Genomic DNA, 26,214 nt, shown 5'->3' on the forward strand with positions numbered 1-26,214 from the left:
CCATCAGAAAATTCATCTGGAATGTAGTTTTCTCATTTGGAGAGCCCCCCTAACCCCCCCAAAAATCAGCACACCTAGACAAACTCTAATTTGAATTTCATCTGGTGAAGTAATCCAGACTTGGAAAGAAAAATGTCATGTTTTCACTTGAAGGTAGAATCTAGATAACATACACACACACACACACACACACACACACACACACACACACACACGTACCATAAACTATATGCATACACTTATGCAGGCACATACATACCTACACACATGTACAAACAAACACACATACCACACACATTTATGTACACATGACATATACACAGATGCGCACACACACATGCACGTATACATGCATACAAATATACAACATGTAGCACACACACAGTTTCTTCCTGCCTGTGTATTACACATTTTAATGAACAGTACTTAGTTATTGAGACACATTGAAAGTAGAAATATAAATAATAAAGAGCAAAAAAAAATATCTTTGTTGGTTTTTGTAGACGCACAGATATAAGTACATGCATATACATGTGCATATATAAATCTTAGTTTTATCCAAATAGAGTCAAATATATGATAATCTGCTTCCATTACTATAATAAAATGCCTGAGATTGGATAACATGTAAAGAGAGGTTTAGGGCTAGCGAGATGGCTCAGTAGGTAATGGTAGTTGCTGCTAAGCCTGAAGACCTGAGTTTGATCCCAGGACCCATATGGTGAGAGAACCAACTCCTGCAGGTCATCCTATGACCTCTACATATATGTGATATGGCACATGTGATCACAAACATCACACATTTTACATTGAAAATAGAGGTTTAGTAGTGTGTGCATGAACCTTCCCAGGACGCATCTGGTCTTAATCTTATGTACTCCCAGTTGTATATAGGCATAAGGTGGTGACTCGGGGAGTCTCCCTACAAACTCACTTGAGGACACAATTTTGCCTTATGATGCATGTATTACAAACCAGTTCAGGTCAGATTGGCCTTTCCCTTCTTCATACCTGGATGAATTGGGAAGATATGTGAAGAGGAACTGTCTAAGTTTGCTTGTTGTTATGGGAGGAGAAACCTGTCTCATTATTGAGAGAGGCATGTAAGTATAGCTGGAGCAGGTAGGGATCCAAGGTTGCTGGATACACTGTTCAGAGAGGGATGTTGCACAGTAAGCAGCTGCCAAATGCATTGTTAGAAGAGCAGAGTGTATATAACCCAACCCAAGTGGAGTCCTAGACTTCTAACTCATTCCCTATGCTTGCCTGCCTTGTGTGGGAAATGTTAACATTTCCCTTCTGGAGAGGCAACTGTTTAACTCAAGGACTGTTGGATATTTGGCCAGCAGGGCTCCTTTGCATTCCATACTGGGCTTTTCTGGAAGATTCTTTAAGATTCTTTGATTTTTTCCGTCATGGGAAGGGAAGAAGGGCTGTGTGGCCGTGGAGCACCTTGCTGGGATGGTGGGCAGAGATGCCATTATATTGATTTCCTCACAGAGCGGAACAGACCTTGAACCCTGACTCTCCTCTTCTTTCTTGTGCAGAGAGTACAGGTCGAGGCACTGCAGACAGCCTGCAGAGGTTTTCTTCCCTGCCCGCCTATCTCCCAGCCGGCTTCCACGTCACTGATGCAGAAGAGGCGTTCTTCCTCAAGGAGGCCAACCAGGACCTCATGCGCAACACCAGCCTGCAGGCTCGATCCGCCACACTCTTCATCCACCGAGCCCAGAGCCCTCCGGCCATCAATGCCAGCTACGGTCCCTTCTCCGTAGAGAAGAGGGTGCCCTGGGACTTCCTGCTCACGCCCACCCCTTTTGGAAATATGGAGAGGTTCCCTTTCAACTGGAGGCTCAAATCCCATATCCTCGACAGCTCCATCTTTTCCAACAGACCCAAAGTGCAGACACTGTTTTATGTCACTGGCATGGGCTGGGATGAAAATGACCCTGGGGATGATCTTCCCTGTGTCAAGATGTTTGCCTTCCCAGAGGCCAGGGAGGTGGCAGCCAGCTGCCGGCTGCAGGGGGCCCCTGGGCTGTGCGTGGCAGAGCTGGAGTTGTTGCCTGAGTGGTTCAGCTCAGGCCTGGACCTTGAACCCCAGGAGGAGATTCCAGCGTTGCTGGGTGGTACAGCCATGGAACTCTTCTTTGCACTTTATCCAGCCAACGAGGCCGGCCAGTGCCCACTGGAGGAGGAGGGCAAATGGGAAAACAATATCCACTCAGAACAGGAGGAGCCTCAGCCAGTGCTCCCCGCCCGGGAAAGGATCGGCAGCGTGGTGGTCTACCCTACCCAGGATGACCTGCGGTGGTCCTTGGTGACCCTCGATGACAATGTGGCCCTTTCGATCCCTCTGAACCTCATCCGAGAAGGGGACACGGCCACCTTTTTGGTTTCTCTCACCAGTGGCTCCCTGGCAGAGAAGTTTACTCTTAGGTAAGTAGTTTTGTGACATCAGATGGGAGAACTGGCTCTTGGCTGAACCCTGAGCTGTCAGCTACTAGGGTGGGGCTGGTCATGCGATCACTGTGGAGGGTCTGTCAGAAGCCCATGTGCTCAATTCTAGTAAAGGTTGTGAGGACAAGGTTTTTTTTTTTTTTAATTTTTCGAGACAGGGTTTCTCTGTGTAGCCCTGGCTGTCCTGGAACTCACTTTGTAGACCAGGCTGGCCTCGAACTCAGAAATCTGCCTGCCTCTGCCTCCCGAGTGCTGGGATTAAAGGCGTGCGCCACCATGCCTGGCGACAAGTTTTATCTAGTAATCACCAACAGTAAAGAGCTGACCTCTGTTTCCATGAGAGTGGAGCGGGCAGTTTCAGAGGTCAGAGAAGACAGCTGAAAGACAGGGACAGAGTACTCGGGGTCACCAGTGTGGATGTGACACCTGCTTCATCTTCTTGCTGGCCGTGGCTGTTAGAATTCCACTCTCCCCAAAACCTGGGAGACAGAGCCGTGTCTTTCCCGAGAATCCTATTTCAAAGCAATGGCTCTTGGGTCGACACTTGGGAGCTTTAAGAGATGCGTGTGTATGGTTCAGCGAATGCTTTTAGAAGATGGAATTAGGGTACCGTGCACCAGATATGCCCTGGCAGCAGCAAACCTTAATTAGATATGCTCTCAGGCACCTGGAGACCCCTCTGGGGACAGCTCTCTGTGGCTGTGGGTCACTCTGGAGGTTTGTCATTTCTCGGCGCCAGGATGGTGGGGTTGCTCAGAACTGAGTGTTCTGCAGGCAGGCCCTGAGCCCAGTGCAGCGAGACCCTCCCATGAGCTAGAGGTCAAGTGAGATGAGGATGGGAGGGTTGGGGGAGTTGGGTTGCAATAGAACGTTATTTACAAAAGCTTTTTGACTTTTCTACTGAATGATCAAATTAAAGCCAGAGTAGCAAAAGATTTTCTCTCTCTCTCTCTCTCTCTCTCTCTCTCTCTCTCTCTCTCTCTCTCTCAGGCCGGGGAGATACTCCCTCAGTAAAGCAAATGCCATTCTCATCCTTCCTAGTGCTTTGTCTTGTTGTGAACCAACCTCTCTAACCCCCTTGCCCTGGCCGGTTTTGTGTGTCCACATGACACAAGTTAAGAGTCATCAGAGAGGAAGGAGCCTCCAATGAGGAAATGCCTCCCCGAGATCCATCTGCAAGGCATTTTCTCAATTAGTGGTCAATGGGGGAGGGCCCAGCCCATGGTGGGTGGTGCCATGGCTGGGCTGGTGGTCCTGGCTTCTATAAGCAAGCAGGCTGAGCAAGTCACGGGGAGCAAGCCAGTAAGCAGCACTCCTCCATGGCCTCTGCATCAGCTCCTGCCTCTAGGTTCCTGTCCTGACTTCCTTTGGTGATGAACAGCAATGTGGAAGTGTCGAGCTGAATGAACCCTTTCCTCCCTGCTTTGCCTTTTGGTCATGGTGTTTCATTGCAGCAACAGAAACCCAAATGAGGCCACCTGTGCCCTCTCCTTTCTTACACTGAGCTTTTAAGAGTGGACATGGCCGGGTGCTGGTGGTGGCGCCTTTAATCCTAACACTCATGAGGCAGAGGCAGGTGAATCTCTTGAGTTTGAGGCTGGTCTACAGAGCGAGTTTTAGGACAGCCAGGGCTACAGAGAGAAACTCTACCTCATAAAAACAAAACCAAACCAAAAAACAACCAAAAACCAAAAACAGAGTAGACATTTGCTGCTCTGTTTGCGGCATGACTTGTTGCAGCCCGTGGACAAACAACACTTGTGCGTCTTATTTTGGGCTTCCTGTTTAGGGAGTCCCTTTGGACAGAGAGGTTTAAGAATAGACTGGAGGGGCTGGAGAGATGGCTCAGCGGTTAGGAACATTGACTGCTCTTCCAGAGGTCCTGAGTTCAGTTCCCAGCACCCACATGGTGGCTCACAACCATCTGTAATGGGATCCGATGCAGTCTTCTGGTGTGTGTTTGAAGACAGCCATGGTGTACTCATATAAATAGAAATAAATAAATTAAAAAAAAAGAATAGACTAGAAAGGGGAGCTTGGACCTTCCCCAGCACCCTAGCACTCTCTCACTAGAGGCTTATACCTGTCGGACCTGTGACTTCCCATTAAAATTCTCCTGGGTGGAGTCAGTCCTGTGGCCCATCAAGGTCAGACCTTAATCTGTCTTACTCACAAACGCTGCCTCCCCTATGCAGACACAGTAGGCAGCTAGCTGGTTCAGAGAGTAACAGTGTGGTCCCTTGAGTCAGTGCTTCTTGACAAGGTTCAACTCCCAGAGACAGCATGAGAGCTCTGGGGGCTGCCCTGGGGTGCATTTGGCTTTCCCAGTTTGTCTTGCTTCGTGGAAATGGCCCCTTCCCCCTTTCTCGCCTAGACTGACTTCCATGTGGCAATCTTTGAGCTGATTAGTCTGTGCCCTATAGGCTAATTGCAATTTTATGGTATTAAGGGAAATGGATTGGGAGAGAGAGAGAGAGAGAGAGAGAGAGAGAGAGAGAGAGAGAGAGAGAGAGAAGACTCATTTTGTGGCTTGAAGGAGAAATGAGACATATTTCTAGCATTGCATACAGAAGAAACTCAATTTTGGTGCCTTCACATAGCAGAAGAACTGTTGAGAATTAATTTCATTTTGGAGCGGAGCTGGATCACACCGCAGCAATCTGTAAGATCGATAGAACATTCCATCACCAGAGCGAGTTCATAAAGCCCTAATGGGACCCTGTGACCACAAGAGCCACAGACCAAGCCACAGGCAACCTTTATTTATTTGCCATCTGTATGTAAATTCTGCTGTTATGGAAATTTTTGCGGCATCTAGATAAGACACAATGTACTGGAATAGTTGAGCTGAGATTTAAAAAAAGAAAAAAAAAAGCCATGTCTATCTATAAACGTGGGTGAGAAATTAGTGCAACGCCAGCTTCAGGCTTGGGGCCAAGCTGTGGCCAAGAGGACAGTCACTTGAATGCACAGTTCTGGGTGGCTCCTTTGAATATGCAGTCCTGGGTGCATGCAGGACTCACTCAGATGCTAAGTGGGCTTGAAGAAAAGTTTAGTTGGTTGAATTTCTTGCTTTGCAAGCAGGGGGACCTGAGTTCCATCCCCAGAACCTATGCAAAAAATGCCAGGCATGTAGTGTGAGATTATAATCCCAGGGCTGGGAGGCTCCGTGGGACTTGCTGCTCAGCCATGGTCTCCTCTGTGTCAGTCAGGGCTCTCTGAAGGGCTGGAATGGCTAGGATGAACACATAGAACAGAAGGGTATTTATTAGATGGACTCACAGGAGGCAGCCCGCGTTGTCTGACAATAGCCGGCTCCTGGTGGAAGACAGAGAATCCATGGTTGCTCAGACCCCGAGGTTGGATGTCTCCGCAGTCCTAGTCTGTTGTTGAAGTGAGTCCTGGAGGACTCCTGGAGAGTTGCCGGTCTTCAGCCCATGTTGGGATCTAGAAGTCGCTGGATTTAATACCAGCCACAGTGACAGGACAGATGAACCAGCCGGTGAGAGTGAGAGTGAGCATGCAAAAAAAAAAAGCAAAGTGTCCTTCCTGCGTGTCCTTTCATCTGAGCGGCCACCAGAAGGGTACAGCCCAGGTTCGGCGGGGAGTCTTCCACTTCCAAGAAATTTGATCAAGAAAATTCCAGGAATGCCCAGTAGTTTGGGTTGATTCCAGGCTTGACAACCAGGATTAACCATCCTGTTTATTCTTCTGGTTCCAGGCTGGTGTGTGTGTGTGTGTGTGTGTGTGTGTGTGTGTGTGTGTGACAGAGAGAGACAGACAGAGACACACAGAGACAGAGAGAAACACAGAGAGAGACAAAGAGAGACAGAGACTGAGAGACAGAGACAGAGACATACACATGCAGAGACAGAGAGATAGAGAAATAGAGAGACAAAGAGAGAGAGGAAACACAGAGACAGAGTCAGCCACACAGAGAGACCGTGTGCTTGTGCATACACACACACACACACACACACACACACACACACACACACACACACACACAATGGGCAGGGAGGCTATAGTTCACCTTATTATCAGTTCTCAGCGCCCAGTGTCAGTCTCCTCAGAGACTCCCCGGGTCTGTGTACAGAGGTTGACCTCATTGCCAAAGGACACATATTTCTGGAGTTAATTACAGTCAGGAACAGAGCCATCACCCTCCTCTGCTTTTGCGTTTAAAAGAAACTGCGTTGATACAGGAGAGAAGGAAGCAGGGCGCAGGTGTGTGCGGCACCCGCTGGGTTACATAATTATCAGCCCGGGTGACTTGTTCTGTAACTGGTGGCTGCTGTGGTCTTGAAGGAGCCCACGGCAGGCGGAGCAGTGGAACTCCAAGTAGAAAGTTTGACTGACTTTGCTGAAGCAGCTTCATGTTACCATGGTGACGGGACAGGCAGCCTGGTTGGGTGGGATCCAGCACAAACACAGACTCACCTCTGTGTTGTTCCCGTGCTGTGTTTTCTTAGTTCGCCCTCATTCTAAAAGTTACCATGTTCTGTAATGATGCTGGCTACATACCATCTGCACAGCAGTGTGTCCTCACACCCGGGAAGCACCAGCCACGGGGAAGTGGACTTAGGGTGATACCCAGAATGCACCGGGAGGCGAGGGTATGGAGGGCAGGTCCATCCCAGGTACTTTAGGGAGATGCTCTATGGTGCCCCACAGCCACCTGTGAATCTCATCTGTTGCTTTATTGTGTTGGGAACAACAAGAACCCACGGGCCAGGCTCTGAGCCCTTGGCAGACTGCAGCGTCTGGCTGGAATTCAGTAACATTGTTCTGTTTTCATTGTACTTATTTTAGGGTTTTCTTTCCCTTTACCAAAAGTGAGGCTGCTTTGGTTTTCATGGCAAGAGCGAATGTGTCGCTCTCTCCCTAGAGAAGGTAATGTAAAGTTGGCCAGTTTTAAAGAAAAATCGGAAGTAGTTACACAGATGGTACCTGGGAAACAGCAAAATGGTACAGAATGATCTAGGGATTTCCAGGACCTGAAAGGCCAGGTGATGATGGTGTGTGTCCCTCTAACTCAGCTGGTCTCAACCTGTGAGTCCCAACCCCTTTGGGGAGGGGCAATTAAATGGCCCTTTCAACAGGAGTCACCTAAGATCATTGGAAATATCAGATATTTACATTATGATGTATAACAGCGGCAGAATTACAGTTATGAAGCAGCAATGTAATAATTTTATAGGTATGTGTGTGTGTGTGTGTGTGTGTGTGTGTGTGTGTCACTACAACAGGAGGAACTGTCCTAAAAGGTCGCAGGCTTAGGAAGGATGAGAACCACTGCTTTAACTGATGAATGGGATCAGCCTCAGGCAAAGCCAAATTTGAGGTTGTTTCTTCAAAGGTCATTGGCCAGTTGTGTCTGAGATGGCCATCTGTGTCCCCTTCCTTGTTCAGCCACCGTCACCTGTAGGCAGCTGTCTGGGACACGGGCTATTTCAACTTCCCTGGTTTAACTTTGTCCCCTTTAAAATGGGGGTCGCTCCCACTTCCCCAAGGCACGCATCCAGAGGGGGATTGCCTGAGGCAGTGAACGAAGTTTGGGTTGAGGGAAGGGCTCACAGGAAGACACCTTGTTCACCACTCCTCTTCTGAGGGTCGAAGGAAGTCAAACAGGGGGTGTTGAGTGGTCTTTGGGGGAGATCACGGGGTCCCATTGACACAATCTGCAAGATGGTAGTACCCCTTCACAGATGTACCCAGGCACAGTTTGCAGCAAGCGAGAATGCCCACAGTGAGCCTGCATCCATACCCAGGCATCTAGGAAAATGGAAGTAGGTACATTTATGGTGCATTCCTATACATATGGTGCACTTGAGAGGTTGGGGCAGGAGGGTCATTATGAGTTTGGGGCTAGCCTGGGCGACATAGGAAATTCTTATTTCTCACACAAAGGATAATCTGAAGCAAAATCCACGGGAATAGTTGGCTTCTTTGGTGCAGGCGCTGGGGAAGGAACCGGAGTTACCTAGCGTCTTAGCTTAGTTTCTGTTGCTGTAATAAGAGCGCCTAAGGGAGAAGGGATTTATCTGGTTTATAATTCCAAACTAAAGTCCGTCATTCTGGGGAAGTCAAGACTGAATGAGTCTGAAGCAGCTGCTCCCATCATATCCACAGTCAAGAGCAGAGGGCCTCGGATGAACACATGCAGGTGCTAATCCCAAGCGCTCCCGTGCACAGCTCTCCTGTGCACCTCTGAGGCTCTCGGCCTCCGTTCATGGGCAAGCAAGGGGATCGAGTGAGCCACTGTCCTAAAGGGTATATCTGTTTTACATGGATGGGGACCTGCCTGCCCTAGGGGAGTATGGAAGGTTCTCAGGGCAGGGATAAACAAGGCAGGGGGGTATTCACATTGATTGACAAGGAGCAGCTGAGGTGGGGGAGGAGGCACTTCAAGGAGGAAGCCCCACCAAGGCTGGAGAGTTTGCATTACTGGCTCAACTGGAAGAGAGAGGCAGGAGCATTGTGGAGGTTGAGTGAGGCGGCCTCAGGAGCCAAGACTGAGGTCAGACTGAGGTGGCTTAGCTCATTGTCCCTACGTTGTGCTCTGTGCCTCAGTTTCCCCTGGCATAAGACAGGCTGGCGAAGGACCTACTATGACGGGAGGTTGAGAGGGATACACAGGTTAGCATTGCCATTGGCCATCCAGCTAGACTGTCCCCAGTGGATCCAGACTGTCCATGGGAGGGACTTGAAGGAGACATGATGTGTCTGAGGCTGGGGCCATCCCAGTGGGGAGGCAGGAGAGGTGAGAGGCAGCCGCTTTGTTACACAGCGTCTGCGTTCCAGGAAGCAGAGGGCGCTTAGGCTGGAAGCCAGGCGGCTCATACTTTTGTGTGGCACCTCCAGTGACTCATTTCTCCCCACGAGACCCCCCACCTCTTAAAGATTCCATGCGGTCTCACAGGAGCATCACCTGATGGGGACCAAGTGTCAGATGTTGGCAGTTCTGGGCGCTTCTGACTTAAATCACCATTAGCCATGTCTGGTTTCATAGAAAGATGGCGGAGAGGTGGGAGGGGGAATCTGAATGAAGGAAGCAGGTTCCCCGGGTGACCTGGTTTCATGCCCGTTGCTGTGATAAAACATCCTGATGAAAAGCAACCTGGGGGAGAAGGGGTTTGCTTTAGCTCGTAATACCAGGTTATCATCCATCATAGCAGGGATGTCAAGGCAAGAACTTGAAGCAGCTGGCCCCATCACATCCACCGTCATTATCAATACTGGAAGTTTAAAGATGGTACACATACCCCTTGAATTCCATCCCTTGATATCCTCCCACCAAGTGCCTTGTGTGTTCCTGCCCCATCCTCGGAGGCACTTGAGTTCACTGCCTTGGGTCTCAGCAGGTGGGAGGAGAGTAGCCTTCTAAATGTTCTCTGGGCTTCAATCCTGGTGGGAGAAACATCGGAACATCACCTCATCCCATTACTGACCCTAAGGGACCCTGGGAGCCACCATGATTATATGCGGGAGCAACTCACATGGGTGGATAATGGGGAAAGGTCTGCTTGCTTCCTGCTCTTTGCATCTCTATCCTCGCACAGTCATCAGGATGGCAGCTACCTCTCTGACTTGGAACAGGGCCGGAGACCTTGGAGGGGGATGGGGGTGGCTTGGGAGGGATCGCTTACTACTGATGAAAACTGTTATTCTGGCCAAATGAGGATGGAAATAGATTTAAATATTAGAAAGTAAAGAGGTGTGTGTGTGTGGGAGGGAGATGGCAAGCTGGCCTAGCACAGGCCAGATGACCTGAAGTCCCCAGACGCTGTCATGGAAGAACAGAGTCCTGAGTGTTGACCTCTGAACTCTATGCAAGCATTGAGGTGTGTGTGTGTGTGTGTGTGTGTGTGTATGAGTGTGTGTGTGCGTGTATGTGTGCCCAATTCCTGCTTTGGGTGATTCCACGGCTGATGGTCCTTTCAGAAGGGGGACAAGAGGCATGGGGTAGTTTTGTTTATATTTAAGTGTGGGTTGAGGCTTAGTTAAACCAGGAACGTTTTAAGGATGCTAGCCCTTGGGATTGTCTTCTCCCATTTCTTTTAGGTTTGTCTATTTTGATTTAAATACACCTGCATGCATGCATACACCTCATGCAGGTGTCTGCAGAAGCCAGAAGAGGGCGTTGGATCCGCCCCCCCCCCCCCCCCCCCCCCCCCCCCCCGGGGAATGTAGTTACAGATGGTTGTAAGACCTCATGTGGGTTCTGGGAACCAAACCTCTGACCCTGCAAGAGCAACGAGTGTTTTGTTTTGTTTTGGTTTTTTGAGACAGGGTTTCTCTGTATAGTCCTGGCTGTCCTGGAACTCACTTTGTAGACCAGGCTGGCCTCGAACTCAGAAATCCGCCTACCTCTGCCTCCCCAGTGCTGGGATTAATGGCATGCGCCACTACGCCCGGCTGCAATGAGTGTTCTTAACCACTGAGCCGTCTCTCCAGCCCCCAATCCTTGGCACACTCAGGAGGTGATTTCAAGTATTCATTCATCTGTGCATCTAGAATTTGAAAGAAAGTTCTATGGATCAGCACTAGCGTGATGAGAGAAAAGTGCTGTGGGTGGCCCTGCCTGAGCACCCTGTACACATGTGTGTCTTGGTGCCTGTGAGCACCCTGCTTGCAGACAGATGTCCTCAAACAAGGCACATCCCACACATCAGAGTGAACGGACCCCTGTGTGTGTCCAAGAGAGTGAGGAAAACATCTTACTGCGGCTCCTGAGCCCCTGTAAAGATCCCGATGGAAGATCCTCTCTGGCAGATCTGTGGAAACGTATGTTACCAGAAACATTCTACAAATAGCAGGTTCAACAGAAAATGAGTTTAATTCCATAAAAGGTCAGGCGACTTTTGAGTTATGAATTGAGGGTTTTTTTTTCTGTCTTAGGTTTGTTTATTAATATTTATTACCAACGTGATGGATGTGACAAAGGCGAGCTCTCTGACTGTTTCCGGAGATTTCCTTGATTTAATATTTGCTTTCTTTTCTCACAAGGATGGAGAGAATATTAAACAGCCTTTCTCCACTCCCTCCTTTTGCCCTTGAGTCGCAGGGCTGACTTTTTGTGTGTCTTCTCTGAACACGGGGTGGATTTTGGCTGGTCCTCTGTACGGCAGAAATGTCAGAGACTGGATGGGTTCTGTCAGTTAATATTCAGTGGCAGTGGCGTAAGTGAGGGACACGGCTCGCTCAGGGGGCAGCTTCAGTTCTTGCTGATTTAGATGCTCAAATACATGTCCAGAAAACCATCTTTATCCTGGTGTTGCCTCTCCACTAGCATGGTTTTCACATTTAGGAATATATTAGATATTGTCTTAGGGTTCCTCTTGCTGTGACGAAACACCGTGACCAAAGCAACTTGCGGGGATGGGGGTGGGGCGGGGGAGGGTTTAGCCAGCTTAGCTTCTACATCAGACTTCATGATCAAAGGAAGTCAGGGCAGGGACACAAATAGGGCAGGAGCCAGGAGGCAGGAGCTGGTGCAGAGGCCATGGAGGGATGCTGCTTACTGGCTTGCTCCCCATGGCTTGCCCAGCCTGCTGTCTTATAGAACCTAGGACCACCAGCCCAGGGGCAGCACCATCCACAATTGGCTGGGGCTCTTGCCATCAGTTACTAATTAAAAAAGTGCTATACAGCTGGATCTTATGGAGTTTTGTTTTGTTTTGTTTTGTTTTTTGGTTTTTCAAGACAGGGTTTCTCTGCGCAGTCCTGGCTTTCCTGGAACTCACTCTGTAGACCAGGCTGGCCTTGAACTCAGAAATACGCCTGTCTCTGCCTCCCAAATGCTGTGATTAAAGGCGTGAGCCACCACTGTAAGGCCGGAGGTATTTTCTTAATTGAGGTTTTCTCTCAGGCGACGTTAGCTTGTGTCAAGTTTACATGAAATTGTCCAGCACAGACACACTGAGTACGTATGGCTTTATAGAAAGAAAGCTAAGGCTCAAAGATGCCTGAGAAAGGGCTAGGGAGAGGGCTCAGCGGGTTAATAGTGCTTGCTATATATGCATGGGGACCTGAGTTTAAATCCACAGCACTTGTGTAAGAAGTCCAGCGTGGCTATTTGTGCCTCTGAGGGGCGGAGGCAGGTGGATGCTGGGAGATTGTTGGCCAACCAGTCTTGTTGCCTCAAGATAGATATGCTTCAAGTTCAGTGAGAGATCCCGTCTTGATTTTGTAAGTTTGTGTTTATTTCGTACGTATAAGTGTTTTGCCTGCATATATGTTTGCTTGTCACTTGCAGGCCTGGTGCCTGAGGAGGCAGAAGGCAGCTTTGGATCTCCAGGAAAGTTACAGACCATGGTGAGCCACTGTGTGGGTGCTGTGAACTGAACCTGGCTCTTCTGGGAAACAAAACAAAACAAAAACAAAACAAAACAAACAAACAAAAACCAGCCAGTGCTCTAACCACTGAACTACCTCTCCAGACCACTAGAGAGATAACACCTGATGTCTGGTCTCTGTGTGGGTGTGTGTCTCGAGACGTGTGCATCCCAGCTGACTTTCTAGGGCGGAAGCAAAGGGACAAGGGAAGGCAGTGGGTGCCCAGCTTAGCCCCAAAAAGCTCACACCAGTGTGGCCAAGAAATGAACGCTTAGGGGAAAGATTAGTGATGCTCTCCCAAGCAAAGGAAGTGTGGCACTTTTATTGGGGGAGACTGCATATTTTCAAGTTGGGAACACCCTCTGGTTAGCGCATTCCTAAGCGTACTCAGTGTAAGGTCAGAATTCAAGAAGGAAGGGGGACAGGTATGCTTTCCAGCATGCTTGGCCCAGGGTCACAGAGCACAGTTGGCAGGTCAGAGTGGAGTCTCCTTTGGGCATGCTCAGTATGATGGTTGGTATGGCCAAGTTGACATTCTTTATCGGCACGTAGGAAACAGGGCTCTAGGCATGCCTAAGAGGCAGTTTTCAGATGGGGTTGATGGAGGTGGAAAACCTGGGCAAAACATGGGCAGCGCCATCTCATGGTTGGAGTTCTGGGCTGAATAAAAAGGCACCAGCGTCCTTCTCTCTCTGCTTCCTGACTGTGGATACAATGTAACCAGCTGTGCCTCGTCGCCATGATGGGCTGTACCTTTAAACTGGGAATCAAACCCCACCATTTGTCAATTGTTCTTACTAGATATTTTGTAGGTAATGAGAACTGTCACAAACACACAGCTTGTATCATAAAGCAGACCGGAGTCTCACCGGCCCTACCACTTTGTATATACATTCAAGTGTGGTGACACACACATCTTTAGTTGCCCGCACTCGGAGGCAGAGGCAGGTGGATCATGAATTCCAGGCCAGCCTGGTCTACAGAGTGAGTTCCAGGACAGTCAGGTGGATATATAGTGAGACCCTGTATCAAATAAGTAAATTAAGCTAAGTAAATAGGTTTTAGTCGAGATGGAAGGTCAGACATGTTGATAATTTCCCGCGGTGGTAGCTGAGTTATTTGGCCTCCCTATGTGCCATTAAGGGGGTGCTCACACCTGCACACAGAAGACCCTGCTCATCCCCTATCTTGGAGCTGAGCCCCATGCTTCTCAGAGATCTCCTTGTTTCTTTAGAGCTTCCCATTGTCTCTCTGACTCAAAGGCCAAAAGTAAATGTATTTTCAGCATCCAACTCCAGAGACCGCAGGAGGGAGACCTCGTCTGCTCTGCCGGTGCCACGGCAGGTCTTGTGGGGCAGGGACTTGAAGAAGGTCTCCTCACATGGATTTTTCTTCTTTGCCATCTTTCAAATTTAAATAGTTGTTCAAAAACGTGCTCTCAGCATGGCTTGCCTCCTCTAGCCTCCAGATATCTGGTGAAAGAATTCAGGGATGGGTCTTTATGTGCATGTCTGTGCAGTTACCTGAAGAGGCCAGAAGAGGGCGACAGATTTCCCTCCCAGAGCTAGGATATCAGGTGGTTGTGAGCCTCCTGGCCTGTGTGCTGGGAATCGAACGGGGGTCCTCAGTAAGAACAGCAAGTGCTTTACTAACTGAGCCCCCTCCCCAGCCCCCAAACCTCGCACTTTGATGGCTCCATTCCCTGGAAGACTACTTCTGTGTGCTAGCCCGTGACCGAGTCACTTGGCTAACTTTCCTTACCTGTTCTGAACACTTTGTGGTGGTAACTTTTATTGCTTAGCCCTGGAAACCTCCAGCTCACCATAGCAGCGGGGAAACTAATCTCTTCCACGTAGCTTTGGATATTGTAGTTTTAAAATACCAAGTGCTAAGAATATCCCCAAGTCTGAAGATACATATTTTTTTTTTTCTAAAACAAGGTTAGTGAATATTTAAGACCTGAATTTCTGTGAGCTTAAATCGCTTTAACAAATATAGCCTGAAGTTAAGGGGGATTTAGTTGGGAGGCTGAGCTTTAAGAAGAATTTCATAACTTGTGCTTAAGAGACAGGCGGCATATCAACAATTTGGCTTTACAAGTGGTTTTAATACCCAGCATGCACTTCTTCTATGACTTGAATTTCTTTTCGGCATCCTTTTCTTTTTAAACCCTTCTGATAAGGGATTAACCTCATCCATTACAGGAAAAAAAAAAAAAAAAAAACAAACCCATCGAATTCAGCCTGTAAAAACTGACTTTAAGATTTTTGTTCTCAGAAGGAAGGAGAATATTTTTATTTATTTATTTATTTATTTATTTATTTATTTATTTATTTATTTATTTAACTGAGGATAGAGATGTGCGGTCTGGAGCTGTTGCAATCAGGCTGTGGCCATAAGAAGAGAGCTCACTGTGGGACAAAGTTTCATGGATGAGAGCCGGACAGGGTCAGGTGTCTGAAGGAGTCGGGGTATCCTTTGAAAGCTTGGTGGATGTGCCAGAATTGTGTGTGTATGTGTGTGTGTACATGTGTGTGTGTATCTCTTTCTGTGTGTGTATGTGTGTGACTGGCTTTGTCTTGGGAAGTGGGAAGAATTTTCTGCCCAGAATTAGGACCAGGAAATAAATAAAATTTAGAAGGAATGGCTAGATTCTGCCTGGAGACTCAGAGATGCGCCCAGGATGCCTGACAGTGAGGGCCCAGAAGCCCAGACAGGGGTCTCCTGAGAGTAGTTAGTTAGTACTGCCGTGTTTGAATTCAACCATGAGTGATGGACTTTCATCCACTATCCTGTGAGCATCCTTAATCCCTCCAAGAGCAGAGTGGATGAAGGACTCTCATCCAGGAGAAACTGAGACTTACAAGCTCAGTGATGTAGATCAGACCTTACAGGGAGGGGTCTCTGAGGGCTAACCAGCAACTGGGTTTGCATTTCCCTCTGACCATCTGATTCCCATTTCTGCTCTGATCATCAGTGGTATAATGAAGGGGTTCTGGGCCACCGTATGTGTGGGAAAGATCCTTGTGTGAGTTGTTAGTGGACCCACAGGCCAGAGGGTGCAGCTTCTTCAGGAAGGAGTTTGAATGTAGACATAAGTTCTGGAACATTCTCTTCCCTCCGTCCTTTGGCTAGAGGCAGGGATGGAACAGGACACCTCTGTTTGTGGAATGTGTAAATTTAACTGCTAGGGCGTCATGGTATCAAGAAAGAAAGCTCTGTGAAAGAGGAGATTAAGACCCAAATCCAGCAGGAAGAATGATTGATCAGATGCAGGAGAGGGGGTGGCAGATGAGTGACATTGGAGCCTCTGGGGGTGTGCTGTCCAGGCTAGGGCTGCGGTGGTCACAGGGAGAGAGAAGGAGGCAGAGAGTCCCATCTTTGTATTTGATGGATACACAGGAGTTGGCATGTCTGAGCACACTTCAGACTCCCTAAGGCAGGGCACAGAGCTAGGCTTCGGGACGGGTCTGGCACCTAGCCACCACCCATTAACACATATACCACTCCCTCTAACATTTCAGTCACTCCTGGGATGTGTGTACCTGTGTCCTCCCTCCTTATATATAATTTTTTTCATTATGGTTATTCATATATTTAGTGGCTATGTGTTGGGTGTGTGTACCATGGTGCACACATGGAGACCAGAGGATACATGGCATGAATCTGTTCTCTCCCTCTACCATGTGGGTTCCAGGGGTTGAACTTCAGGCTTGATGGTAAGCACCTTTACGAACGGAACCATTTTGCTCTCCCCTCTCTTTTTAATATTAAGATAAAATTCGCATAAAATTCCTTTCAAACCCAGAGATGGAAAAACAGAGGTTCGTGGTGTGTAAAAGGGACAAGATTCATTTATTTGCTTATTTATTCTTAAGACAGGCCCTCCCCGTGTAGCCCAGGTTGGCCTTGAACTTGTAGCAATTCTCCTGCCTCTGTTCCCCCAGTTCAGGGTTTACACCCATGGAAGCCATCACCCATGGTCTGGAACATATCAGCATTACATTTTTCCTCTAACATTTCTTTCTTTATCTTGGATGTGTGGAGGTGGGTGCCTGGGCCGTGATGGTGTGCAGAGGTGGTGGGTTCTGAGTTCTTTTTTTTTGTTTTGTTTTGTTTTTTCGAGACAGGGTTTCTCTGTATGGCTCTGGCTGTCCTGGAACTCACTTGGTAGACCAGGCTGGCCTCGAACTCAGAAATCCGCCTGCCTCTGCCTCTGCTTCCCAAGTGCTGGGATTAAAGGCGTGCACCACCACCGCCCAGCTGAATTTTATGTCTTGATCCAAAGGTAGCCGGGACGATGATCTCATTCCACAGTGAGGGAAGCCCTAGCATAGGAACCCTCAAAGCCCACCCCCACAGTGACGCACTTCCTCCAACAAGGCCACACCTCCTAAGAGTGCCCCTCCCTCTGGGCCAAGCATTCAAACACAGGAGTCTATGGGAATTGGGGGGGGGGGGGAGTCTATTCAGACCACCATAGAGTCTCTCATGGCTCTGGCCAAGTGAAGCCTATTTTCTCATGCGTCTACTTTCTTCTTATGTCATAGAATCAAGGCAGCTGCAGGTGTGAAGATAACGGCTGTGCGGGTGAGCCACGAGGACCAGTGGGCAGTGCAGGAGGAGATTGAGCAGGACGGTACCCAGACCATGGCTGCCCTGTCCTGCATGGGCCACCACCCGGACACCCAGAGCAGGTGAGGCCTGTGATGTGTGGTTTACTAGAGCAAGGGACAGAGAGACATGCTCAGGATGGCGGGTGGACCTTCCTTCAGCCGCACCAGCCTGAGGCCACCACAGCGGGGATGCACAGCGGCTCAGAGCATCCTTTATGATACCATGCACCGTATATAGTGAGGCTGCCTGTCTTTCGTTTATCACAGTTTTAGAGTCTGACAACCATATTGTTATTGCTGTTGTTTCGACGAAGAACTGAAGGCTGGAATGGTGAGAATGGATTAATTAGAGAGCCAGAGGGAAAGTACTTTTTAAAAGGCAAGCAGGGTGCTCACAGTTATCTGCTAACTGCCCCTCATTGCTTAAAAATGTCCCTCAGTTCTTCAAAAATTTAAAATTGTTATTTTTATTATTGGTTATTATTATTAGTGTGTGCATCTGTCGGTCCGTCTGTGTGTCGTGGTGCATGTGGAGGTCAAAGGACAGCATCCAGGGATTGGTTCATCATCTCCTAAGGGCCCCGGGGCTCAATTCAAGTCCTCTGGCATAAGAGGCAAGCCCCTTAACCTGTTGAGCCATCTCTGGCCCCTGGCTGCTTAAATGAACCTTTTCTGTTGTGTTGAACCCACTTCTCAGGGTGTGAGTAGAAGTGGGGTCCGTGGTGGGGTGGCTGTGGATCCAGAATCTCATGTTCAGTTTCCTTGCAATCTTTAGAAGCTGGCCTGGGAGTGGGGGGAGTGGTGAGCAGAGGGCAGGTCGAGGGCGGGGCGAGGGTGGGGCTTGACCACCTCAGCAGTAGAGAGTAGAAAGATCCCTGACTCAACAGCCCCACCCCTTGCCACATCTATTCTCTCCCCTTACCGAGCATCTGTCTGTCTGTCTGTCTGTCTACCCCCTTGAGCCAAGGAGCAGTCCTGGCTGAGTGACTGCTGACCCTGTCATCAGCTTGGATGCCGCCCAATGCCCTGGTCACTGAGACACGCATCCCTGTAAATCCGCCTAGACTCTTTTCTCTCTTCTCTAGCTTTGGGTCTTTTGGTGTCCAGGAGACACACGGGCCTTGGGGATGAGTCAGCGTGGGTCATGAGTGACGTCCTGTGAGAGTGGAGGCTGAGCTCTGTCAATGGACTTACCCGGTGTGTGCTGTCACTTCTCATGTGACCCCAGACAACCCCAGAGCCGCACTGTGCTGCCTGTGAACGTCTTCCAGGAGGAAGAATGACTCAGGCTGAGTGGTCTGATGCTGGCTCTGACACCTCCCACTCAAAACTCCTCAATCACACCTGAGGGCAGACAGTGTCAGGAATGGAGTGTGGGCTGTGACATCACATGACCAGGACTTCCCTGGATATCTGAATGTGCCTGCCAGGCGCTCTGGGTCCTGAGTTGTTACTATTGGCTCAAGGGCTTCCAGCTGCAAAGGTGCCGGTAATTGCCCCAAAGTGGTTGCGGTAAAGGGATTCATGGCCTCCCATAGCAAAGACAAGTTCCACAGTTGGTTCACACAGCAATATTCTTGGGCATCTTCCATGCTGGTGTCTTTGTGGCTATGAATGGTTGCAACTCATCCATGCGTCGCAGACTCACCCAGCAATATCTGATTATTGGAAAGAAGTGGAAGGTCACCTCCTGATGCCACCCCAACTCCCCCCCACTCCCCAAGCAGAGCTTTGGTTTAGATCTAGGTTACAGAGAGTGGAACCCCTGCCTAGGCGCAGGCTGGCTCCGGAACTGAATTTCCTGTGTTGCTTTCCAGCTGTGTAGAAGGCAGGTTTTGCTGCCAAGGCATGAGGGGAGCCAGAGGACAGACGGTGGGCACAGGTGGCCATGTTCTTCAAAGATGGGCTCTGCCCAGGCCTGTAGCTCGATTCTGTTAGCCCACGGGTCTGCTGAGGTTTTTTTTTTTTTTTTTTTTTTTTTTAAGATTTATTTATTTATTATATGTAAGTACACTGTAGCTGTCTTCAGACACTCCAGAAGAGGGAGTCAGATCTTGTTACGGATGGTTATGAGCCACCATGTGGTTGCTGGGATTTGAACTCCGGACCTTCGGAAGAGCAGTCGGGTGCTCTTACCCACTGAGCCATCTCACCAGCCCCCTCTGCTGAGTCTCATACGCACAGTGGGAGAACATCTATCTCTGGGTGGCTTTCCAGGGAGTGCCACTAAGTCCCATGCTGACAGTGGTCTACATCAGAAGTGGGGGTTTTCCCCCACAGTCTGTCTCTCCACCCCCTTCAGGGTCCTCCATTCCCTCTTGGGAGCAGGGTAGTGGCCAGGAGCTCCTAGTGTCCCACACAGTCACTTTAGGTTCTCAGTCTCCCTCGTGGTGCAACCCTTTCATAAAGTTCCCCAGGTTGTGGTAACCCCCAACCATAAAATCATTTTCACTGCTACCTCACAACTGTCATTTCGCTGCTGTTATGAATCCGAATGCAAATACCTCTGCTTTCTGATGGTCTCAGGCAACTTCTGTGAAAGGGTGGATCAATCCCCAAGGGGGTCACTGCCCACAGGTTGAGAACTGCTATTCTAGGGAGAAGTTGATTTTCCTGGCTAAGTCTAGCATGAGCCCCGGGATGGATGTCGTGGGCTCTTCCTGGGACAGCTCAGATCATATGTCCATCCAGATCAACTCAGAGCCCGGGATTGGATCAGTGTTCCCAAGGGCTTGGGCAGAGTGGGGAAAGGGAGGGAGAGGGTTGTCAGTGGGCACACAGTAGGTGTTCTGAGGCCAGGAACACTGATGGTGACATGGGTTGGAGGGAACCACCCCTGTAAGTGCAATGTCACTCAACCTGACGTTGGTCTTCGGAAGACAGTCTCCATGGTGGATGCAGAGGAAATGAGTTTGAGATGCTCCACTGTCTGAGTGACAACATATGTGCATGTGTGTGTGGCATATGTGCATGTGTGTGCACTCAGAGGTGTCCTGTTTCCATTATTCCCTTGAGACAGGGTCTCTCGATGAACCTGGCTGGTGGCCAGCAAGCCACAATGATCTCCTGTCTCCACAGCCCCACAGTGCTTGGGTTATATGCCCGGCTTTTTACGTAACGGGTGGGGGTTCGAAGTCAGGTCCTTATCCTTTTGCAGCAAGCCCTCTTGTTTGTTGAGCCATCTCTGCAGCCTATGGTCTCGTTTGCATGGAAAAAAGTGTTCTGTTTCTCAGAAGCACTTGTCACTTTTGGGTTTTGTGATTTTTTTTTTCCTTTAGAAGAAATTTTAAAAAATGCTACATGGGAAAGAGGAAGCCATTTTGCAAATGAGATGGGCTTCCCTCCCAGTGACTTCTCTGTGTATGTGTCTCCTTCCTGTTCTGTGTTTAGCCCCCCCCCCCGTACCCCCCAGCAGGGAGCCCTCCTCCAGCATGTCTCATACCTATGAATATCTTTCTAAAACCATTACATAATTGAATATCCCTCTGAAACGATTCCATAATCTAAATAAATAATTGCTTCTTTTTCTATGTTGGTCTCATTGTGGAATCAAATGAGGTGTGAAATACAGGCTCACGTAACCGAGTCTGCTTGGCAAGCAAAGTGAATGTATCACTGGCAACACCCCGCAGAACGCTGTAATCTCTGAATTGTGACCACCTCAAGTGGAATTGAGGGTTTAATAGGGAATAATGTACAAACTGCCTGAAGTCCCGTGATAAGAATGAAAAAACGTGTTCCGTGGGAAAGGCCCAGCGTGCTCCGCGGCGGGGGCGGTAAAGGTCTTCATTTGAAATATTCTAATGAAGGCTCATGGGGAGGAGACATGAGCTGCAGAGACCACGGACCGCAAGATAAACACGGGAGGTGCCAGCAGAGGAGAGATTAGGAAAGCAAGCAAATTTGGAAGCGTTTGGAACAGATAACAGGGAGCCCAAGGAAATGAAAGGGAGATGAGGGTCTGAGGGCATGGGAATGGAGTGGCATTGGGGTGGGGCTCCCTGGGTGACTGACCTGTTAGTTGGAGCTCAAACTGCAGGAAATAACTGCCACTTGGGGGTGTGTGTGTTTGCGTGTGTGTATATGTACATGCATGTAGAGGTCACAGTCAATGGTAAGTGGCCTTCTCAATTGATGTTCACTTTGATATAATGTATATATGTATATATACATGTATATATGCATACATGTATGTGTGTATGTATACATGTGTATATATATTAGAATGATTTATTTTTATTTTATGCATATGAATATTTTATATGCATATCTGTGTACAATGAGAATGCCTAGTGCCCTTGGAGGCCAGAAGAGGGCATCAGAGCCCCCCAGGATTGGAGTTACAGATAGTTGTGAGCCACCATATGGATGCTGGGAATTGAACCTGGGTCCTCTGGAAGAGCAGTCAGTGCTATTTGTTTGTTTGTTTGTTTGTTTATTCTTCTCTCATATATTACATCCTGACTGGTTTCCTCTTCCCCTTCTCTCTGCCTCACCTCTCCCCCAGATCCACTCTCCCTTCATTTCTCTTCAGAAAAGAGCAGACCTCCCAGGGATACCAAGCAAATGTGGCATCACAGGTTAGAATAAGACTAGGTACAGCCGGGTGTGGTGGTGCACGCCTTTAATCCCAGCACTTGAAGGCAGAGGCAGGTGGATTTCTGAGTTCAAGGCCAGCCTGGTCTACAGAGTGAGTTCCAGGATAGCCAGGGCTATACAGAGAAACCCTGTCTCGGAAACAACAAAAGAAAATAAGACTAGGTACATACCCTCATATCAAGCAGCCTGAGCTCTTTTTGTTTTGTTTTGTTTGTTTGTTTGTTTGTTTTTTTCCGAGACAGGGTTTCTCTGTGTAGTCCTAGCTGTCCTGGAACTCACTCTGTAGACCAGGCTGGCCCCGAACTCAGAAATCCGCTGCCTCTGCCTCCCAAGTGCTGGGATTACCTGCGTGCGCCACCTTGCCCCGCCCCGCAGCCCCAGCTCTTAACCATTGAGCCATCTCTGCAGGCCCAGCCCTGCCTTTTTTTGTGAAGGAGAGAGCAGGGTGGGGTGTGTATGATTCCAGATAGGGTTCTGTGTAGTCCTGGCTGTCCTGGAACTCGCTCTGTCGACCAGATGGCCTTGAATTCGGAGATCCACCGGCCTCTGCCTCCCAAGTGCTCAGATTAAAGATGTATAATCCCTGGCTCCCACCCTGCTTTTTTAAAGATAGGGCCTTTCACTGAATGGTGGAGTGCAGAGTGATCAGCCAGCGAGCCCTGGCGATCCCCCTTCCTCTACCTCCTGAACACGGATGGGATTGCGTGGGTTGCCATGCCCAGATTTTTTCACGTGGGTTCCGGAGATCAAACTGTGGTCCCCATGATTTCCTGGGAAGCGCTGCACTGACTGAGCCCCACCTCAAGGATCCCGATGCTGCTTTCTCTGTGGCCAGAAAACACACTCGGAGCCCGTTCTTATGTAAGCCTTGCCGCCCAGCTGAGTCGTGCTCTAGATCCACCGGAGGGAGGACGGAACAGGAGAAACATGCATTGGGTTTCTTCGGAGAAACGGCTGCAGATCCGTTGCAATGGTACCCAAGGTTTACTTATCCGAAAGTCTGGGAGCAGAGCTGTGGGTGGATCTCAGTGGTAGGATGCTCACCAGTGAGCAAGCGCCCCAGGTTTGAATCCAGCACCCCCCCACCCCCATACACACATTTGCATGCATGCACACATATTCCTGAGCAAACGAATGCCAAAGGATGCTTGAGTTAGGAGCCCTGAAACCTCCACAGAGGACCTTGCATCCTCTAGTGACTGGACCCAGTTTCAGAGTTGGTGTTGAGGGAGCCTGTGATCAGAGTCTGGGGTTCTGGGATCTGCCTCTCCGCTGGGGGTGTCCACATGCTGCTGGCTCAGAGAGGACAGGGCAAAGTCCGGGACAGGTGGGGGGTCCACAATCTGCCCCTCCCTTCAGGGTATCTGACATTGCTGTTGGCCAGGTCAGAGGGTAAAGCAGCGTCCAGGAGGAAAGCTGTGGATCCATGACTTTTGATTTCTCCCTCTCAGGGTGTCCAGGAGCCGCTGCATATCAGGCTGAAAGGATGAAGGATGTGGGGGAAGACCTCTGAAAATCTCAGTGTTAATGGATCTTTTAGACAAAGGTCTCTGGTCTCTGACGATCTTTAATGAAGCAGCTCTTTGAGACAATCTTAACTTGTTCATATTTCCTTTCTTGGGGTGGATTTGAACACATATACTTTTAAGAACCAAGAGTTCTATAGTTTGGGGGAAGTGGGCGAGACGATGCAGGGTGGGCAAAGGTCATTGGCTGAAGGCTAAGGCTACAGAGATACCTCATTTGCATGGGAAAGAATTCTGGGTGCTGTGCTATGTGACTGACTACCTGTGACTACCCTGTCAGGGAACTCCAGGTTACTTGCTCTGAGGCAGGGACAGAAACAGGGAGGGAGATAGCTCCAATCCTGCCGGTCTCAGGATGAGCTTCTGATCTCAGTTTTTGAGATTTCTAGGGTTTAGACATGTTTTCCCTTGTCAGTTCCATGCCAATTCCTCTGGTGGCACGGTCCATGTGCCCCACAGGGTCTGTTACACGGGGGCCTCTGATGTCATACTGCTGGTCAGAAACTCCTTCTGGGTTCTGTGGGTTGTGATGTGAGAAGAGCAGAATTGAAACAGGCCTGGGTGATGGGGGACATGGGAGAGAGAAGGGGTACCCAGGGACATGCTCAGAGGAAAGGCCTGTCTGGGGACATTGGTCCAAGGTGGGAAGAATGAGGCTTAGCCATGCAGGGGTCTGAGGAAGAGCTTACCAGGCAGAAAAACAGCAGGCATGAAAGACTGGGGTGGTAGTCTGTGCAGGCTGGACACATTCCTGAAACCTCATGCAATCCCCAAGTTCCTCTCTGCCTCCTTTGTCCTGTGTATCCACCAGTAGGTCCCCAAACCCTTATTGCCTGCTGAGAGTAGGTTTGGGGCCTGGTGACAAGCTGTCACAGGGACAAAGAGTCTCTATTCTCTGAAGCTTACTTACCCATGGTTCATAGAGATGGACTCTTGTTGAAAGCATTGTGTACTTTTGTGTCCAAAGGCAATAAGTACCAACAGGAGAACAAGGCAGGGGACAGCCTAGGATCTGGAAGGTTCCTTTGGATAGGTGGGTGGAGGGGGGCTTCACTGAGGAAAAGAGCTCAGAGGAGGGGTGGGGTGGGTGCGGGAGAGATGAAGGGAAGACTCATTCATCACAAGGCCCTCAGGCAGCCAACTGGGGCATGTTCCAGGGTCATCAAAGAGGTCAGGAACACTGTTGTGCAGGGGTAAGGGTTGGGGACACCTAGTCAGCAAGGTGGCCAAGGGTGGCATTCTCCTAGGGCTTTATGTCTTTTGAAATGACCTCAGATTTCATTGAGACTAGGGTGGGCACCACTGTGGGATTTTGTAGCCCAGGGTATAAGACCTGCCTTACATTATGAGAGCCACTGGCTGCTATGAGGACTGACTAAGGTCAGAGCCCAGGGGACTGAGCAGGGAATCTGCTGTCATCCCTGAGACTTAACCAAAAGACAATCAATCAATCAATCAAACAAACAAACATAAAAGCTAGTGACCCTCCATGCTCATTGTCATTGTAATAGAGGGCACTTTTTTTCTAGTGATAACACTGGAAAAAAAAACCCACCAAACCACATGTAAATGAAATAAATGGCTGTTTAAGTCAGTGTTCTATTGCTGGGAAGAGACATAGGCAACTCTTACGAAAGAAAGCATTTCATTGGGAGCTTACTTATAGTTTTAGAGGGTTAGTCTGTGAACATCATGGTGGAAAGCCAGCAGGTATGGTGTTGGAGCAGTAGTTATATCCTAGTTTGTAGGTAGTAGGGAGAGAGAGAGAGAGAGAGAGAGAGAGAGAGAGAGAGAGAGGTAGGTGGGGGTGGATGACAGCCTGTCAATGGGTTTTTGAAATGTCAAAACCCACTCCTAGAGACATGCCTTCTGTAAGAAGGCCACACCTCCTAGTCCTTCCCAAACAGTTCCACTAACTGGTTACCAAGCATTCAAACATATGAACCTACGGTGGTCATTCTCGAACTACCATGGATGGCTGAGATGAAGAGGGACGAATGGGCCAACCCTGGGTACTTCAGCAGAGAGACATCGGTCTTCAGGACAGGAATTCTGGGGAGTGTGGCCATGGATGCAGAAGGCTGAGAATGAGAATCTGGAATGGAAAGGAAGGATTGTACTGGGTGTTCTATGTGAGTGCTGTCACTGTAATGAGCCTGGTGGTCACATGGTCCATCAACATCCTCTTCCACCTGACTCTACCACAGACTGGTGTAGTGAGAATTTTGGATAGTTATAAGACTGTGTTTTCGTTTTAATCCCAGGTATAGAATATGGGGCTGCTTCAGGTTGTCCACAGCAGCTGACTATGATTTGCATCATGCTCTAGAATGAGGGTGACTTAGCCAGCTGCAGCTAGTTTCTGTGATTGTGTGATGTTTGGAATTCTGGAGACTTTTCAGAGGATATATAAATGCTAGGGCCTGAGAGGTGGGGTAGGTTGTTGGTTGTGGCTTGTTAAGTAGTTATGCTCAAAGAAGAAACAAGAAGGGGAAGGAGAAGGAGAGGAGAAGGAGAAGGAGATGAATGAGGAGAAGGAAAAGTAGTAGAAGAAAAAGAAGTGAAAGAAGAAAAGAAAAAAGAGAAGGAGGAGGAGGAGCAGGGGGAGAAGGAGGAGAAGGAGAAGGAGAAGGAGGAGAAGGAGAAGGAGAAGGAGAAGGAGAAGGAGAAGAAGA

General features: G+C 49.0%; 1 protein-coding gene across 1 annotated transcript in view; it reads left to right on the forward strand.

The window, feature by feature from the left end:
* Tmem132b (transmembrane protein 132B) overlaps positions 1-26,214 on the forward strand; it is a 252,724-nt gene that overhangs the window by 86,875 nt on the left and 139,635 nt on the right. The window contains exons 2-3 of the mRNA XM_029533848.1: positions 1,548-2,439; positions 17,349-17,495. Coding sequence (XP_029389708.1) covers positions 1,548-2,439; positions 17,349-17,495 — 1,039 coding nt within the window. The remainder of the gene's footprint in view (positions 1-1,547; positions 2,440-17,348; positions 17,496-26,214) is intronic.

This window comes from Mus pahari, chromosome 23 (genome assembly GCF_900095145.1).
Source record: "Mus pahari chromosome 23, PAHARI_EIJ_v1.1, whole genome shotgun sequence".
Lineage (NCBI taxonomy): Eukaryota > Metazoa > Chordata > Mammalia > Rodentia > Muridae > Mus > Mus pahari.